Source organism: Haliotis rufescens, unplaced genomic scaffold (assembly GCF_023055435.1).
Source record: "Haliotis rufescens isolate VD_foot unplaced genomic scaffold, xgHalRufe1.0.p SCAF_6, whole genome shotgun sequence".
Lineage (NCBI taxonomy): Eukaryota > Metazoa > Mollusca > Gastropoda > Lepetellida > Haliotidae > Haliotis > Haliotis rufescens.
The window spans coordinates 25,124,280-25,145,074 of NW_025964334.1; the positions used below are offsets into that span (position 1 = coordinate 25,124,280).

The 20,795-nt window shown below is 38.5% G+C and overlaps 1 protein-coding gene across 1 annotated transcript in view; it reads right to left on the minus strand.

Moving 5' to 3' along the window:
• The window catches only part of LOC124111431 (cysteine--tRNA ligase, cytoplasmic-like), a 283,163-nt gene that overhangs the window by 37,946 nt on the left and 224,422 nt on the right, over nucleotides 1-20,795 (minus strand). The window contains exons 4-7 of the mRNA XM_048386259.1: nucleotides 10,496-10,592; nucleotides 8,254-8,352; nucleotides 7,940-8,080; nucleotides 6,179-6,319 (exon numbers count right to left, since the gene is read on the minus strand). Of these exons, the coding sequence (XP_048242216.1) occupies nucleotides 6,179-6,319; nucleotides 7,940-8,080; nucleotides 8,254-8,352; nucleotides 10,496-10,592 (478 nt within the window). The remainder of the gene's footprint in view (nucleotides 1-6,178; nucleotides 6,320-7,939; nucleotides 8,081-8,253; nucleotides 8,353-10,495; nucleotides 10,593-20,795) is intronic.

Genomic DNA, 20,795 nt, shown 5'->3' on the forward strand with positions numbered 1-20,795 from the left:
AGATAGGCTGAAGACAGTAACTGCAATGTAAAGTTAGACAGCATTGCTCGTGTGTTCCTAGTGCGGGTAGCTCACCTGCTGGTCTCACGTGTAAAGGGGAGATGACATGGGGTTTAAGGTTAAGGTTATTTCACTCTTATCACGATGAGCATGCATATTTGTATGTGGCTGCTTGTACTCATCTGGACTTCTTCCAGTTTTAGGGGCCAGTAGCTAAAGTGTTGGCTCATCACGCCGATGATCCAGGTTCGATTCCCCACATTGGTATAATGTCTGAAGCCCATTTCTGGTGTCTTCTGTTGTGATCTTGCTGGAATATTGCTAAAAGCGGTGTAAAAACATACCCCACTCTGAATCAAAATACTGACTTCGAGCTGACTTGTCCTTGTTTTTTTCCCCTCTAATAATGACATGTTTTGGTATGATGTGTCCGGGGATCAAAACACTGACCTTCCCCTCTGTGGGCAGACACTCTATCCACTACACTACTGAGATAGTTTAGAGCTGCCAGAGACCATATAATAACAAGAGTCATCAGAAAGATAACATATCCCCCCCGGCAGCTGTCTGTAAAGTAACCACAAGTAAATGTGCAATTCTGTATGTAATGAATCAAGAGTTGAATGTTCTTGAAGAAGCATACATTGTTTACCCACAAAAGATCCTGAATATCAAATGGCACCAGTTCAGTATGTGCAATGTTTGGCAAGGAAATATTTAACAGTTTATTTGATATACTCCTTAAGTGAACCCACCCTATATTAAAACTTAAATCCAACTTGTTGCCATGGAAACGTAAAAAAGAAAAATTAATAGCAAAAGGCACCAGTTCAGTATGTGCCTGGTAGACATGCAATGTTTTGTAAGAAAGTATTTAACAGTTTTTGAGTTACGCTCCGGAAACGAACACCACCCTTATAGTACCTAAGTCCAACTTGTTGCTATGGTAACGTAAAAATAAACATTTCTAAAATGTATAAATAGCAAAAGGCACAACTTCACCACTTGAGTGATATAAATGCAAAGTTTGATGAAGAAATTTTTAACAGTTTCGGAGTTCTGCTCCGGAAACAAACATCACTCAGAGAGTTAGCCTATGTCCAGCATGCTTTCATGAAAATTGGAAAATAAAAAAATTGGAAAAATTCCAAAATAGCAAAAGGCACAACTTCACCACTTAAGTGATATAAATGCAACGTTTGATGAAGAAATATTTAACGGTTTTCGACTTCTGCTCCGGAAACGATAGCATAGAGGGGATGAAACAAGGACTGGTCGGCTCTGAGTCACCAAAGAGGGGACATAACAAGGACTGGTCGGCTCCGAGTCAGCATAGAGGGGACAAAACAAGGACTGGTCGGCTCTGAGTCAGCATAGAGGGGTCGAAACAAGAACTGGTCGGTTCTGAGTCAGCATAGAGGGGATAAAACAAGGACTGGTCGGCTCTGAGTCAGCATAGAGGGGTCGAAACAAGAACTGGTCGGTTCTGAGTCAGCATAGAGGGGACAAAACAATAACTGGTTGGCTCCGAGTCAGCATAGAGGGGACAAAACAAGGACTGGTCGAAACAAGGACTGGTCGGTTCTGAGTCAGCATAGAGGGGACAAAACAAGGACTGGTTGGCTCCGAGTCAGCATAGAGGGGACAAAACAAGGACTGGTCGAAACAAGGACTGGTCGGTTCTGAGTCAGCATAGAGGGGACAAAACAAGGACTGGTTGGCTCTGAGTCAGCATAGAGGGGACAAAACAAGGACTGGTCAAAACAAGGACTGGTCGGTTCTGAGTCAGCATAGAGGGGACAAAACAATAACTGGTTGGCTCCGAGTCAGCATAGAGGGGACAAAACAAGGACTGGTCAGTTCTGAGTCAGCATAGAGGGGACAAAACAAGAACTGGTCGGCTCTGAGTCAGCATAGAGGGAACAAAACAAAGACTGGTCGAAAACAAGGACTGGTCGGTTCTGAGTCAGTATACTGTGTCTGAGTGGGGAGTCCATGTTTATTTGCAGCATGGTATCTCGGTTGTCTAGCACCATGAAACGGGATAGTCTAGACTGGTACAATCAGCCACACCACACTCCTACATAAGTGCAATAATCTTGAATGTGACGCGACGCGACGTAAGACCCATCCTCCTTATCTCACCAAGTTCCTAAAGCTATGACACAAGCGAGACATAAATTAAGCTGTCCAGCATGTAAGACACAACATTATCATCATGTTCAACATTTCAAGTTCAAACAGCTACACAATCACACTGAATTATCTAGCCAGACCCCCTGACCTGAAGATGGCAGACAGCCATGTTGGTTGGCCTGCCTAGTGCATTATTTATCGGGCTGGTTCCTCACTGTCTCATAGAATGGGATGGGGAGGACCCAGAATTTCACTTCACAAACCCCAAGAAATAATTTTTTTAAATCTGACAAGTGATATGTCTCAAACAAAACACAGATTTCCTCAATCAAATATTCATATCAGAGTTTCAACATTTTGTGTCTGTATTTTAAATAAAAATACTTTCCTATTCTGAAAGAGTTCAGAATATTTAACAAACTTTACAAAATTATTTCTCAGACCATGGCATCAAAGAGCAATGAGTGTTTGGTTATGTTAAAAAAAACCATTCCCAGCTATCTCAATCAGATTTTTAAACAAGGCAGATTGCTTTTGTATTGTAAAGCGATGACAACTCTTCTTGAAACAAAAGTTCCTAAAGCAGTAAAGTTGTTTGAAATCAGAAAACATTCATGTGATGTAAGTACAACAAGAGGCCCATAGGGCCTGTAGTGCTACCTGGATATTTACGCAATCATGACAAAATATACATTTGCATGGTACATGTATATAATACTGCAAATATTTCGTAGTTTTGACTCTTTCAGCATTTAAAATTGGTGTATGGCAAATCTGACTGCATGAACATGTATTTCTCTACATACAAATGTTGCATAAAGATCTGAGTGAGTGAGTGAGCTGGGTTTAACGCCACTTTTAACATTATTCCAGTTATATTTCGGCCAGCCAGCTTAATGTGGGAGGAAAGCCCGAAGTGATGCAGGTCTCAGACGTTTACCACTTTGGTGAAACCCACGAGCATGGGTATGGTGCTGACAAACCTAGAAACATAAACGGGGCGAACTTGGATTCGAACCCACAATCATAGGTTTTTGGCGTGCCCAAGGGACGCAACTCTGCACAGCGAATCGCAGCGCCTTAGACGACTGGGCCACCCGTGCCCCCCATAAAGATCTGAACCGTTTCCATGTTATGATCAAGGATCCAAGTTTCCAGAGGCAAGGCTTGACCCCAGGGCGAATCCTATTGGCATTAATGTATTATTCTCTTCATAACAAACAAATGTATACAATGTATCTGTTTATTAAAGGGTGGGGATGATATCAGTTTGCATTTTATGGTCAAGGTTCTAACTCCTTTGGGAGAGCCAGACAGATGAACAGAAGGGCCAGCCCTGGTAGCATATGTGCATACCTCTCATTATACTCAGCAATTGTACGTATGGTTATACGGCGGGGTTCTTAACTGTGTCCAAGTACTCTTTTTGGCCCCTCCCCTCAGCCCCTGGGGGGATGGGGGAGGGGAGAGAGAGGAGGAAGGAAGAGGAGGTCTACTTCCAAACAAGTAGAATACATCCAAACAAATATTGTTGATGTCCATCTCTTAGTTCCAGAGAAGAAGTCGTTTAAAGCAATAATGTCAAATTACCCCTATTTCGCCCCGCCCCTCAGCCGCTTGGGGGGGGGGGGGGTGATCAGCCCTTCCATTTGTACAATTTTGAATCCTCACCACCGGATAATGCTTCCAACCAAATATGGTTGATATCTATCTCTTAGTTCCAGAGAAGAAGTCGTTTAAAACAATAATGCCAAATTACCGCTATATGGCCCTGCCCCTCAGCCCCTTGGGGGTCAGCCCCACCATTTGTACAATTTTCAATCCCCATCACATAGGGATGCTTCCAGTCAAATTTCGTTAATTTCCAATTAGTGGTTCAGAAGAAGAATTTGGTTGAATAAATTGTTGATGTACTGACGACAGATGGATGGATGGACGAGACGCCACGCTATGGCATAAGCTCAGCTTGCTCCTTCGGACTCGGGGAGCTAAAAATCTTCCTATGAAGACATCATGTAGCTTTCACAATGATTTCTTTCATATTTTCCTTATCTCTTACCATATATTGCAGTGTATAAGGCGAGTTTTTCGTACTGAGAATTAAGGAGCTATTAAGGGGGGTCATCTTATACACAGGGTTGAAGAGTTTTGATGTTTTTTCCCCAACACAAAGACATTACTGTGAGCACGTAACACCGGAAATAATATGTCAATAAATCCGTACTGAAGTATGCAAATTAATCATGTAATTACACTGTCTGGTTATAAAACGAGTTCATAATATATCCGGACTGATGTTTGTAATCTATTTTATTAATCTTATTCAAAACTTCATTCAATATTGTTTATATTCATTTTGGCAAAATCGTATGTGAAGTGATCGGAAGATTGCACAACTTACCGTTATTTATAGCAACCACGACCATATTACCGCTACTGATGCCTTGAAATGAACTATAGTGGTTAGAGAATGGATAAATATATCATAAATGCCATACATTGACTTGCTGAAAGTCATATTTATTGTAGTTTCTTCTAATTAGCTTAATTGGAAATAGCTTAATTTGCCAGTGTCATTGTGTTTGTTGGAAGCGAGAAAGAAAATAAACTACTCAAAAGAAATTAAGGACCACCCAATTCTTTCATATTACTATAGTGAGTAAGTGAGTGAGTTGGGTTTAACGCCGCTTTTAATAGTATTCCAGTTACATCACGGCGTGTCAGCTTAATGTGGGAGGAAAGCCTGAAGTGATGCAGGTCTCAGACCTTAACCACTTCAGTGAAACCCACGAGCACGGGTATGGTGCTGACAAACCTAGAAACATAATCGTGGCGAACCAGGATTCAAACCCACAATCATAGGTTTCTGGCGTGCCCAAGGGACTCAACTCTGCACAGCGAATCGTGGCGCCTTAGACGACTGGGCCACCCGTGCCCCCTCATATTACTATAGTTAATCTGTCATGGCAGTCGATTCTTTCAACTGGAATGACAGATTAACTATAGTTATATGAATGAATTGGGTGGTCCTTAACTTAAAAAAATCTTTTGAGTTCTATTTTTACAATGAGTTAAACATTAAGTTTACAAAAGAAATGGTTCAAGAAGAGTTAGAACTGAGATAGGTTTATAACTAAGATTTGGTTTGGTTTGGTTTGTTGTTTTATGCCGCACTCAGCAATATTCCAGCTATATGACGGCGGTCTGTAAATAATCGAGTCTGGACCAGACAATCCAGTGATTTACATCATGACCTATTCTACCCTGGATCTTCACGGGTCTTATAACAGTTAGAGCCTACATGTCATTGTGCTGGAAGAGAGATTTGCAAAATGAATGATGTCTTGCGATTTTTTATGAATGAAAATGTAGCCCGGGTGTGACAGAGGTCACGGTAATCCAATAAAATGAAGTCAATCCTGACCGACACACGTGTGACGTACGGATTTAGTATTTTACACCTGTATCTTCAACACGTGGGTAATAACTCATCAGACTAGATGATTTCATTGACTGAAAATGGAACTAGAGTGAGTGAGTTGGGTTTAACGCCGCTTTTAACAGTATTCCAGTTATATCATGGCATGTCAGCTTGATGTGGGAGGAAAGCCCGAAGTGATGCAGGCCTCAGACGTTTACCACTTCAGTGAAACCCACGAGCACGGGTATGGTGCTGACAGACCTAGAAACATAATTGGGGCGAACCAGGATTCGAACCCACAATCATAGGTTTCTGGCGTGCCCAAGGGACTCAACTCTGCACAGCAAATCGCGGCGCCTTAAACGACTGGGCCACCCGTGCCCCCTCATATGACTATCGTTAATCTGTCATGGCAGTCGATTCTTTCAACTGGAATGACAGATTAACTATAGTTTCAGGTTTCTGGCGTGTCCAAGGGACGCAACTCTGCACAGCGAATCGCAGCGCCTTAGACAACTAGGCCACCCGTGCCCCCAAATGGAACTATAAGAGTTATGACTAATATAATTGTATTATTAAGAAGGCCATGATTACACAATTCAGGTACTGGCTCTAGCTTACATTAAGGGCCTCCATGTCATTGTGAAACTCCTCCTCCCAGTGTCTGGGAAGGTCCGAGAAGATGGAGTTGTCCGACACAGTTGAACCAGAGGCCTTGTCAAGCCATTGCGCCATCACGTCCTTCGCATTCTTCAGGAGACTCTGCAACATGAACGAAGATAATATGCTGCAAACTTTAGACACAAGTCTTTAAGACCTCATCAAGGCACACCAGGGTGTGTCACGTCTATTGTTTTGTTGGGTTGCTATCCTACGTAACGACCCCAGCCTCATCTTTGTGGCCCACGTGGTATAAGTCAGTTAGCGGCCCCCTCCTGCAGGTGCATGGACCTCATCCTCAGCTGATGCTGCAAGCACTGAAAGTCCTTATCACTCTTAAACTCAACTCCAGTGCAGATATTGCAGGAGCATGTTCGCAAGCTCCTAAAGAGTATTAGCAGCATCAAGGGACTCTTTGTAAGATTGTAAAGGTTGCAGTCTGATGTCCGATGCAATTCCCATGTTTTTCAGGTGAACAATTGACATGCCTTTGCATGTGTTTGTGATGAGTGCCACCGAGGCAGGATACACTCACTTTTTCGAAAACACCTGGTATCATCACTATTTGATAGTGATTTATAAACACTTGTTTATGATGTTGTCAGAATCATACAATGGACTCTGCTTTCAGTTGAGATTTCTTATAATAAATTACCAGTCCCTGAGTGAGTGAGTGAGTTGGGTTTAACGCCGCTTTTAACAGTATTACAGTCATATCGCGGCGTGTCAGCTTAATGTGGGAGGAAGGCCCGAAGTGATGCAGGTCTCAGACGTTTACCACTTCGGTGAAACCCACGAGCACGGGTATGGCGCTGACAGACCTAGAAACATAATCGGGGCGAACCAGGATTCTAACCCACAATCATAGGTTTCTGGCTTGTCCAAGGGACGCAACTCTGCACAGCAAATCGCGGCGCCTTAGACGACTGGGCCACCCGTGCCCCCTAGTCCCTGAGTGAAGAAACTCCACACAGTGAATTGCAGCGCCTTTCATTTCTGTGCCACCACTGACATGAAGAAGGGATAGTTAAATTACAGTTTGTTTGTTTGTTTAAGCTGCACTCAGCAATATTCCAGCTATATGATGGTGTCTGTAAATAATCGAGTCTGGACCAGACAATACAGTGATTGACATCATGAGCATCGATCCACGCAAGTCGGATACGATGACATGCATCAACCAACCCCATTAGTCGCCTCTTACAACAAGCATTGTCGCTTCTGACGGCTAGCACGGGTTGCTGAAGACCTTTTCTACCCTGGATCTTCATGGGTCTGGTATGCTACATGACAGCATTTGACTTTGGATTGAAACATATATCACAATATATGACACAGGAATTCACTTCACTGCTGGTCTAGAAGCAGTAGCCAACAGAAACATGTTCTTTGACAAGAAAATACAAATTCTATAGATGACTTCACTGTGGTTTTGAAGGCCAGCAGAAATTGCAAAGGACATGTTGTTATTATCAGTTGGCATAGCCCTCAATTACTGACACACATGCTCTTATAGTAGTTTACTGAAACCGTTTTTAACATGCAGATATACTACTCAAAAGAAGTTAAAGAACACCCAATTTTTTTCATATCTGTCATAGCATGAGAGATAACTATAGGACCACCTCCACTGAAGTTACAAACTCAAAATAAGAACTGAAGTTACAAATTCAAAAAGTGAACCTCCTAGCTCTGCCTGTTTTGATCATGATCAAGCCGTACCTCTCTAGCATCATCCAAGCTCCCACCATTGTTCATTGAGGTCTCCATGACGCCTACAGCATTTGAGACCTTCACCTTCATTTTCTCCAACATGACCTTTTTGTCAGGGTCAGTTTCGGACGATATTTTGGCTTGAAATGGCTGTAAGAAAGAAATTATATCTTTTGGGTCATATAAAGGATACCTTCAATTTTAGATACACTGGACATTAACAAAGCGTTGATCTGTAATACATTTTTAATTTTATTCTGTTGTTTGATACATGTGGAGGAATAAAATAATGTAGATGTCTCAGTGATTAAACAAGAACCTACGCCCATTGCTTCTTTGATATCGGCCAGTATCTTCTCAGGGCTGTGACCTTGACCCACATACTGGTCGTAAAGGTAGTTCTGGCGGGCACGGACAATGATCTGAAACAGTGGTGAGTGAGTGAGTGAGTTGGGTTTAATTCCGTGTTGATCAGTGTTTCAGTTATATCCAGGGGAGTCAGCCTGATAAGCAAAGACGAAGTAATGTCAAACAATACAAATTGCATATTAACAATGCTTCTATTGTCACATGAAAACATTATCAGCTTGATGCATGACGGATAAATGTAATAGTATTTTGGAAGAATACTGGCCACCATTCCACTTATTGATCTTAGCGCTAAGACGGCTATACATAAACATAGACTTACGACAGTGGCACTAAAAATCGCTTTGTGGAATGGGCCAAGGTTTGTAGAATAGACAGAGCTGTTTATGTTTAACCTTGCTGTCACACATTCTATATGGTCGGTTAAAATATTGGAAATTTCACAAAGCTTGAATAAGCTGTCATTTTACAATTTATCACATAATGACGATGTGATTGCTGCAGTTCCCTTGATGCAAAGCATGCTCAAATCCAATTGACAAAACACACAGTCATAACTTATGTTCTTTCTAAAGATGCAATTGGGCTTTTAGTAGTTGATGAGGAAGAAAATGAACATTTATTGAAGGTAAATTAAACAACTCTCACTAAAAAAAGAAAGGGATGGTTAATGCCCACAGGAACTCCAAAAACATAGACCGCCATCTCTTCTAATGTAGAAGTTATCACATGCATGCAAATTCATATTTCAAAATCAAATTACAAACATTAAACTAATTTCCTTCTTGAAGACATCTATCATGTAACTGACAAATAAAAGAAAAAATCCCACTGGAGAAAGAAATATGTAAAATTGATGAGAAAATAAAGATTTTCACACGTTGACTTCAGCTGTCATTTTGATTTTTTCAATCATAGCTAAGTGAAAAAAAAGTAAATTTGAAATTCCTTCCTGTAAATGGGAAAGACTAGGAATGTTAATTGCAGACAATTTATGCAAATGTCTGCTGCTTTTCTTCTGCAGCACATTAATTCTTAATCTATCTGTATCCATATTCATCATATTTCAATCAACTGGCTTGAAATGCACTCTTATTAAAGATCACCAGTTTGCGGATTTACATAGTGCCAACTTATCAGCTCGTAGAGAAGGACAATTATCACCTGACCACATGATTAGAGATCTTACCACGATAAAATTGATTGAGAGCACGCATAAAGGTGAAGGTCATATCACAAATATTTACACAATTATGACCAATCAGTGATTGTCCTCTATTAACTGTGGACCCTTTTTCTTCCATAATGACTTTCTGTGAAGTAGCAGTATTTGCCACTATGATTATTCATAGGAACTGTGGACAAGATGGCAAAGCAGCTATCAAACACTTCCTAAACTGAATATAAAACAAGTTGGGCATTTAGATTAAACCTTTTTCAGACTATCTAACAAATCTCAGCAAACAAGCCGCGACGTTATTAGTCTACAAAACTAAAGCACTCTCAGGAGATTTTCAATTTTTTATTTTTCGCCTGAAAAGCTGGTGGCATTATCGTCTCATTAACATCAGTCTTCTTCTTGCTTGAAGATTGGCTCGAGTGATCACAGAAAACATTCCCCGTTATTGGGATTAATTCAATCCCTACAATGAATAATAGAGATTAATTTCTGATTGGCTAGAAAAAGAATGGTGCCAAGAGTAAGGAAGAAGAAATGGTTTGTGGCGATGGTTGGTCCGACAGCAGATAGGAGCATCGTCAGAAGGACCCCATGGTTAATTGGGGCCATGGCTAGGCTGAATTAGGCACAAATTGTTGCATAGAAAACTAGTTTTGTTCTAGATACTCATTTCATGAAATTCCTTCAGGCTCCAGCAGTTGTTGATCACGAGGAACATCAACCCACAACAAGGACAGCATGGCTGATACATATTTCACTGCTACATATTTCACTGCTATATTATCATGAATTCTGATTTAACACAGAAAACTGAGTTTCGGGATAATAAATAATTGAATTATCTGTATCAAAAGTCATCAAAGCAATTTCATAAACTTTTGATCTCAAGAAAAGATGTGTGAGAGCAGGTCATCTATAAATCTGTGAGAGTAAATATGATTTTTCCTCCTCTGATTTATGTAAGTTCAGTAATGTGGTAATAAGTAAGTGGAACTTGTTGAACGTTTTTGTGGTACCTTGTCATCGATGTCGGTGATGTTCATGGCATAGAAGACGTCATAGTTGAAGTAGTGAGTCATCACCCGCCGCAGGATGTCGAAGGAGATGTACGACCTGAAACAATTGGAGGCAGGAAACACAAATGAAGAGTTTTTTTATCCACGTCTTGACAAACCAATATGGCAGGCGCTTGTTGTGCCCTCTGGGTTTAACACTTGGACTGGTGTCATTTGTCTTGTGATTTTGACTAACTCCCACAAAAAGACAAATCTGTTCCGTTTCTACTGGAAACAATTTTTCTACATCAATCCTTTTTCAGGTTGGACGTATAGGCATATCAAGGATTTTGAAAGGTCACACGGTACGTTGACATGTAAGATGTCTGAAAAAAGGGAGCACCCCTTGGTTTTATCTAGATCTGCTCAGTGCTTGCAGGCCCCAAGTCTGCAGCTAATGTCAGTAAAAATTCAAAAAAGGAATAAAAAATGCTCAATTAATGTTAATATTTCTAACTAATGTAATGGCCTGGTCAAGGTGACTTCTCTATCACTGGAAACAGGACCAGTAAAGTGGAAGTGATTTCATTTTACATGATTGCATTAAATACAACATTACGATACCTCTTAAATTAAGATTATAAGAACTTTTGAATACCAACAAATTTGTCCCTATTTGATTGCCAAGGCACTAAGTTCTGATCCTGCTTCAATCCCCGATCTCCGGATCCACAAGTGGGACTTGTGATTGGTTATCTTTTATGGGTTCTCCACAGCGGTACAAACGTCTGCGACCTGCATCACTACAGACTTTCCCGCACACTGTGATATAACTGGAATACTGTGTAAGCAACTTTAAACCAAACCCACTCACTTTCAAAGTGGCATTAAACCCAACTCAACTACTTTCAAAGTGGCATTAAACCCAACTCACCCACATTCAAAGCCGCATTAAACCCAACTCACCCACTTTCAAAGTTGCATTAAACCCAACACACCCACTTTCAAAGCGGCTTTAAACCCAACTCACCCACTTTCAAAGTGGCATTAAACCCAAACACTCACTTTCAAAGTGGCATGAAACCCAACTCACTCACTTTCAAAGCAGCATTAAACCCAACTCACCCACTTCAAAAGCGGCATTAAACCCAACACACTCACTTTCAAAGCGGCATTAAACCCAACACACTCACTTTCAAAGCGGCTTTAAACCCAACTCACCCACTTTCAAAGCGGTTTTAAACCCAACACACTCACTTTCAAAGCGGCATTAAACCCAACACACTCACTTTCAAAGCGGCTTTAAACCCAACACACTCACTTTCAAAGCGGCATTAAACCCAACACACTCACTTTCAAAGCGGCTTTAAACCCAACTCACCCACTTTCAAAGCGGCTTTAAACCCAACTCACCCACTTTCAAGGCGGCATTAAACCCAACTCACTCACTTCCAAAGCGGCATTAAACCCAACTCACCCAATCCCAGAGCGGCATTAAACCCAACACACTCACTTTCAAAGTGGCTTTAAACCCAACTCAACCACTTTCAAAGTGGCATTAAACCCAACTCACTCACTTTCAAAGCGGCATTTAACCCAACACACTCACTTTCAAAGCTGCTTTAAACCCAACACACTCACTTTCATAGCGGCATTAAACCCAACTCACTTTCTTACTCACTCATAGTGTCTGCACTGCACTACATGTAAAGCATCAAACAAGTATAAGGCAAGGACAAGAACCTATTCAAGGGCACTGCCACAGGATTCAGTTTGTGAACAATAACTGCTCAGTATTTAATCTTATCCTCAAGATCCGTGTAGAAGCTCCAGACCGTGGCCAATACGGCTGATTTATCACCTCCACAAATAGATGGCCCTATCAGTGCCATGCCTTCATAGTCGGCGTGAGAAGTCTTCATCAATGGACCTCAGCAACTACCATGGGTACTTCTCAATCCTCTGTATACAGCCAATCCTAGACACAAAGTCTTAAACAGGATCAACAAACAACCTAATGCCAATAGATTGCCGTGAATGATCAGCTCCAAAACAATGTCTGCTTTTCTCCATGACCATGGGCGCATCTTGCCGATGTTCCATAGATTTTCTATATCTCTTTGGCTGTTCCCAACAGACAAATAAATGTGGCAACGTGTCCCCAGGAATCAATCTACTCTCCTTTTCCCATTGAGAACATAGCCTGTCAGTTTTATGGTGTCTTCATATCTATCATGGCTATCTGTTGTGTTACAATTGGAGCAGACGTGACCAGGTCAGGTAATAAACTGGTGTGGGTTTGATTGGGCATGTAGCAAGGGTTGTTCATCCCCTATCAAGCTGATAAGTCTCAATGTGACATAAATTGTCATGCAAATTGTTGTGACCTTATCAACTGTTGCAGAAAAAACGATAAATAAGGAAAGGATGAGGCAGGATAACGGCCATTTTGGCCCACTGGAAATGTCAAATCTTAAAGTTGAGGAAAACTTGGATGTAATCATATGGAAATTATCAGGCATGTTTCCCCACGACGCATGACTAAGTTTTCTTCCTTCCGACACATGCAAGTTTTGGACTTCTCACACGATCTATTACAACACTAGGACTGATATGAACATGATGAAAGAAAACGGCAGATTTTTAACTTCACAAGAAAGTAACTGAGAGCAGGCTATCACCTTACAATATTAGTAGTCTTTATCTACATCTCCTTTGAAATTCATCCTGAGGTATCATTAAATAGACACTTCCTGAACCTTTATACATCAGCATTTTCCACCTGTTTTAGTTGTACCTATACATTAACACTGTTTGGGTAAGCTTAATAACACATTTAAGATTATTGAGTGTATAGTGTTGTGCTGTGCTGTGCTGTGCTGTGCTGTGTGTGTTCGTGTGTGCATGTGTTTATACGAGTCAGGACTTATACTGTTTTTAAAGTGCTAGCCCACTGAGATACCATGCCACAGTTCGACATGAATACCCCACTAAGACACAGTCCACCAGTTCTGTTTTAGCCCCTTAATGCTGAGCGCCAGATAGGGTAACAACAAGTACCAACTTTCAAAGTCTTTTGGTATGATGTGGGCCAGAGATTGAAACACTGACCTTCTGCTCTCTGGGCAGACGCTTTATCTGCTAGGCCACTGTTGATTTATATTGCATTTTCTATCCAGTTTATAGAATGTGATGGTGAGTGAGTGAGTGAGTGAGTGAGTGAGTGGGTGAGTGGGAGAGTGAGTGAGAAATATCATTTCCATAATCCTAAGAAATATCTACTAAAAGCAGAGTCCATTGTACGATTCCCACTATATAATAAGCATGTGTTTATTTTTCAGGTTGACTTGCCTTTGCATGTGTCTGCAATTAGTACCACTGGTGGGACAGGATATGCTCCACTATCTGGTATCATCACTATAGCGTTTCTTGAACACTTGCTTATGACATGCATGGTTGGAATCGTACAATGGACTGCTTTTCGCAGATATTTCTTATGACTACATTGTATTGAAATGTTTTTTGTCACTTTTATTTACATCCACTACAATTTGTACAAATGTATGCAATTTGTATGCAATGGCCTATGATTTTATATGAATTAAATAAAACAATAACACAGCAATGAGTCTAAATGTTTTGCTCATAAATAACATTTTATTTTTGTTATTTTTATTTTTATTATTATCATTATCATTATAGGTATACATTTTACTTCCACTCAAAGACCATGTTGCTTCTCATGACAATTTAAACAAGAATAAATATGACTGCAAAATTAATAGTGCATTTTGAACATGAGTTCTTATGAAATGTTGAAACAGTAGATATGAGTTACTTTGTCTTCGCTATTCATGCACTGGAACAAATGTTTCTCTGCATACCATTAAATCATTAAGACATCTCCCTAATGAGCTGACATCTCTTTTACAATCCCCCACCCCCTCCGTATTTACTGACAATAACCTCGGTAGAATTACGATTAACAAAATATCAAGTGGGATGTCCCAAGTCACAAAACAAAATGTTTCATACAGTGATTTATCGTCACGATTTCCGAAAAAACTTGGCCAAATAGTCGTAAAAGAGATCCGACGCAAGCAACATATTTCTCTAATTTGTTGCATCGTCTAAAATGGATGCATTGGAGATGATAAAAGCGTCCAATAAATAGCACGCGCAGGACTTGAATGGAAGGAAAGGGAGGTGACTCACACCGACTCATGAGTGATTATTCGTGGACGTGAGGGCAGTAATTACACATGCATCTCGTGCCCGACACTGGCATTTATTATGGCCAGTTTAGTCTCAAATAAAACAGGGACCTCTGATTAACACTCGGGTTTGGAGATTTTAGGTCCAGCCCTAGTGGAGTGGAAACAAACGGATAAAGCAGTTGTTAAAATTCAAAACATGATTCTGCATCTCGTGATTAGTTGATGATGTTGGTACCTTCACTGAAATTATTATAGAATTCATACGTGACATGTTAATTATGTCTAGCATGTTGTACAAATGGTTTTTTTTGACATTTCAAAGATCAAAATAAACTCTACTTTGTGTGAACAAATGATAAATCGCCATTACCCAAATAGTTTTGAGCTGCTTGCTTAGAAATACACATGAAATATGTCCCAAGAACCAATAGTATAACACAGTAAGTACCCAAAGTAGCATTTGCAGTTTGAGTGCCTATATTCCTTTACAGATGAATGCTTGGCAATCGAATGTGGGAATCATTTAAACGATGTCTGCTGCAGTGAAAAATGAACAAGTTGCCATCTCAAACAGCATTTTAAAAATTGGTTCTTGTTGGTTTTTGAATACTTAATAGACTTGGCCCAAGTGAGTAAACATATATTAAATACCCAAAGGGAACTACAAATACTCAATGTGAATAATACATGTAAATACTAAATGGCTCAGAAAGTTATCTGGAGCCCTGTTTTACTCTGCCTCTGAAGCACACCTTATGTATGCCAGATGTGATTATGTTCAGTATGATTCTAGCCTGATAACTTCAGGATCAATAATTACATGATGTCACTGACAACAAAGACAAACACAACTATGCAACAAAACAAAGGGAAATTAAAGTCAAACTAGGACTAGTTTTCTATTCAAGTCAAATTGGGACTAGTATTCTATTAACTAAAGTCAAAAAAGGACCAGTATGCTATTAATTAAAGTCAAATTAGCACCAGTATTCTATTAATTAAAGTCAAATTAGGACCAGTATTCTATTAATTAAAGACAAATTAGGACCAGTATTCTATTAATTAAAGACAAATTAGGACCAGTATTCTATTAATTAAAAACAAATTAGGACCAGTCTTCTATCAATTAAAGTCAAATTAGGACTGGTATTCTATTAATTAAAGACAAATTAGGACTAGTATACTATTAATTAAAGTCAAATTAGGACCAGTATTCTATTAATTAATGACAAATTAGGACCAGTATTCTATTAATTAAAGACAAATTAGGACCAGTATTCTATTAATTAAAGTCAAATTAGGACCAGTATTCTATTAATTAAAGACAAATTAGGACCAGTATTCTATTAATTAAAGACAAATTAGGACCAGTATTCTATTAATTAAAGTCAAATTAGGACCAGTATGCTATTAATTAAAGTCAAATTAGGACCAGTATCCTATTAATTAAAGTCAAATTAGGGCCAGTATGCTATTAATTAAAGTCAAATTAGGACCAGTATTCTATTAATTAAAGTCAAATTAGGACCAGTATTCTATTAATTAAAGTCAAATTAGGACCAGTATGCTATTAATTAAAGTCAAATTAGGACCAGTATCCTATTAATTAAAGTCAAATTAGGACCAGTATGCTATTAATTAAAGTCAAATTAGGACCAGTATTCTATTAATTAAAGTCAAATTAGGACTAGTAACCTATTAATTAAAGTCAAATTAGGACCAGTATGCTATTAATTAAAGTCAAATGAGGACCAGTATTCTATTAATTAAAGTAAAATTAGGACTAGTATTCTATGAATTAAAGTAAAATTAGGACTAGTGTTCTATGAATTAAAGTCAAATTAGGACTAGTATTCTTTTAATTAAAGTCAAATTAGGACCAGTATGCTATTAATTAAAGTCAAATTAGGACTAGTATTCTTTTGATTAAAGTCAAATTAGGACCAGTATGCTATTAATTAAAGTAAAAATTAGCACTACTTTTCTATTCTCAATGTATGGTATGCTATTGTAAATGTGTGGTATCCAGTTGTTAATGTATGGTATCCTATTGTAATTGTGTGGTATCCAGTTGTTATGTATGGTATGCTATTGTAAATGTGTGGTATCCAGTTGTTAATGTGTGGTATCCTATTGTAAATGTGTGGTATCAAGTTGTTAATGTGTGGTATCCAGTTTTTAATGTGTGGTATCCAGTTGTAAATGTATGGTATCCTATTGTAAATGTGTGGTATCCAGTTGTTAATGTGTGGTATCCAGTTGTGAATGTATGGTATCCTATTGTAAATGTATGGTATCCAGTTGTAAATGTGTGGTATCCAGCTGTTAATGTGTGGTATCCAGTTGTAAATGTATGGTATCCAGTTGTAAATGTATGGTATCCAGTTGTAAATGGGTGGTATCTAGTTGTTAATGTGTGGTATCAAATTGTAAATGTGTGGTATCCAGTTGTTAATGTATGGTATCCAGTTGTAAATGTATGGTATCAAGTTGTGAATGTATGGTGTCCTATTGTAAATGGGTGGTATCTAGTTGTTAATGTGTGGTATCAAATTTTAAATGTGTGGTATCCAGTTGTAAATGTATGGTATCCAGTTATAAATGTATGGTATCCAGTTGTAAATGCGTGGTATCCAGTTGTAAATGTATGGTATCCAGTTGTAAATGTATGGTATCCAGTTGTAAATGTGAGGTATTCAGCTGTAAATGTATGGTATCCAGTTGTAAATGTATGGTATCCAGTTGTGAATGTATGGTATCCTATTGTAAATGTGTGGTATCCAGTTGTAAATGTGTGGTATCCAGTTGTTAATGTATGGTATCCTATTGTAAATGTGGTATCCAGTTGTAAATATGTGGGATCCAGTTGTTAATGTATGGTATCCAGTTGTGAATGTATGGTATCCAGTTGTAAATGTATGGTATCCAGTTGTAAATGTGTGGTATCCTATTGTAAATGTATGGTATCCAGTTGTAAATGTGTGGTATCCAGTTGTTAATGTATGGTATCCAGTTGTAAATGTATGGTATCCAGTTGTAAATGTGAGGTATTCAGCTGTAAATGTATGGTATCCAGTTGTAAATGGGTGGTATCTAGTTGTTAATGTGTGGTATCCAGTTGTAAATGTATGGTATCAAGTTGTAAATGTATTGTATCCAGTTGTAAATGTGTGGTATCCAGTTGTTAATGTATGGTATCCTATTGTAAATGTATGGTATTCAGATGTGAATGTATGGTATCCTATTGTAAATGTATGGTATCCAGTTGTAAATGTATGGTATCCAGTTGTAAATGTATGGTATCCAGTTGTTAATGTATGGTATCCAGTTGTAAATGTATGGTATCCAGTTGTGAATGTATGGTATCCTATTGTAAATGTATGGTATCCAGTTGTTAATGTATGGTATCCAGTTGTAAATGAATGGTATCCAGTTGTAAATGTGTGGTATCCAGTTGTAAATGTATAGTATCCAGTTGTAAATGTGTCGTATCCAGTTGTTAATGTATGGTATCCTATTGTAAATGTATGGTATCCAGTTGTGAATGTATGGTATCCTATTACAAATGTATTGTATCCAGTTGTGAATGTATGGTATCCTATTGTAAATGTATGGTATCCAGTTATAAATGTGTGGAATCCTGTTGTAAATGTATGGGATCCTATTGCAAATGTGTGGTATCGCATTGTAAATATATAAAGTGTTTTACTTCAATCTCTTTGTCTTTGACCTCGCCTCGCCTCACCCCCTACCCCACCCCCTTTTTACTTGAAGTATAATATGAGACACCAAAGCAGTTTGCGAATATCTAAACTAGGATCCCATACATTTACAAAACAACCCATATTTACAATAGGAAACCATACATTTACAATACAACCCATATTTACAAAAGGGTACTTATATATTTACAATACAACTCATATTTACAGTAGGATACCATACATTTACAAAACAACCCATATTTACAATAGGAAACCATACATTTACAATACAACCCATATGTTTAGAATAGGATACCATACATTTACAATACAACCCATATCAACAATAGGATACCATATATTTACAATAAAACCCATATTAACAATAGGATACCATACATTTACAATACAACCCATTTTTACATTAGGATACCATACATTTATAATACAACCCATATTTAGAATAGGATATCATACATTTACAATACAACCCATATTTACAATAGGATACCATACATTTATAATACAACCCATATTTAGAATAGGATATCATACATTTACAATACAACCCATATTTACAATAGGATATCATACATTTACAATAGGAAACCACACATTTATAATAGGATACCACACATTTACAATAGGATACCACACATTTACAATAGGATACCATACATTTACATTAGGACACCACACATTTACATAAGGACACCACACATTTACATAAGGACACCACACATTTACAATAGGATACCATACAGTTACAATAGGATACCATACAGTTACAAAAGGTTACCACACATTTACAATAGGATACCACACATTTACAACAGGACACCACACATTTACATTAGGACACCACACATTTACATTAGGACATCACACATTTACAATAGGATACCACACATTTACAATAGGATACCACACATTTACAATAGGATACCACACATTTACAATAGGATACCACACATTTACATTAGGACATCACACATTTACAATAGGATACCACACATTTACAATAGGATACCACACATTTACAATAGGATACCACACATTCACAATAGGATACCACACATTTACAATAGGATACCACACATTTACATTAGGACATCACACATTTACAATAGGATACCACACATTTACAATAGGATACCACACATTTACAATAGGATACCACACATTTACAATAGGATACCACTAGGATACCACACATTTACAATAGGACACCACACATTTACATTAGGACATCACACATTTACAATAGGATACCACACATTTACAATAGGATACCACACATTTACAATAGGATACCACACATTTACAATAGGACACCACACATTTACATTAGGACATCACACATTTACAATAGGATACCACACATTTACAATAGGACACCACACATTTACATTAGGACATCACACATTTACAATAGGATACCACACATTTACAATAGGATACCACACATTTACAATAGGATACCACACATTTACATTAGGACATCACACATTTACAATAGGATACCACACATTTACAATAGGATACCACACATTTACAATAGGATACCACACATTTACAATAGGATACCACACATTTACAATAGGATACCACACATTTACAATAGGATACCACACATTTACAATAGGATACCACACATTTACATTAGGACATCACACATTTACAATAGGATACCACACATTTACAATAGGATACCACACATTTACAATAGGATACCACACATTTACAATAGGATACCACACATTTACAATAGGACACCACACATTTACATTAGGACATCACACATTTACAATAGGATACCACACATTTACAATAGGACACCACACATTTACATTAGGACATCACACATTTACAATAGGATACCACACATTTACAATAGGATACCATACAGTTACAATAAGACATAATACTATTACAATCATGTGTGCTTCCCAAATTTCTGAAACTGCTAAATAAGAATGTGATGACAGGTACAGTTTGTTCCTTTGAGTTTGAGTCCTGTGCCAGAGTGATGATACACCTAAACATTGCTGAACAGTCATTCATCTTTGTGTTTGTACAGAGGCCTACTTCCGTTCACTAAAGCAAGGATTAAAAGGGCTTGGCACCGACAAACTGATTCAGTTCCTGAGCTCTTTTTAATTGAATGAGATCCTAATGATTATCAATGCTATTGATGACCACAAGTCAGTTTTAATCAAGGCTAGATTCAATTAGATTAAAGTCAAACAACACTGAATCATTCTCACCCCCTTAGTAACACAAGTGTAGCATCTGTGTTGTTCCCAGTGCCGTGATAGGATGGTGTGTGTAGGTGATCTACCTGGTGTTATGGTGGTGTGTCTGGTGTTTTGGTTGTGTACCTGGTGTTATGGTGGTGTG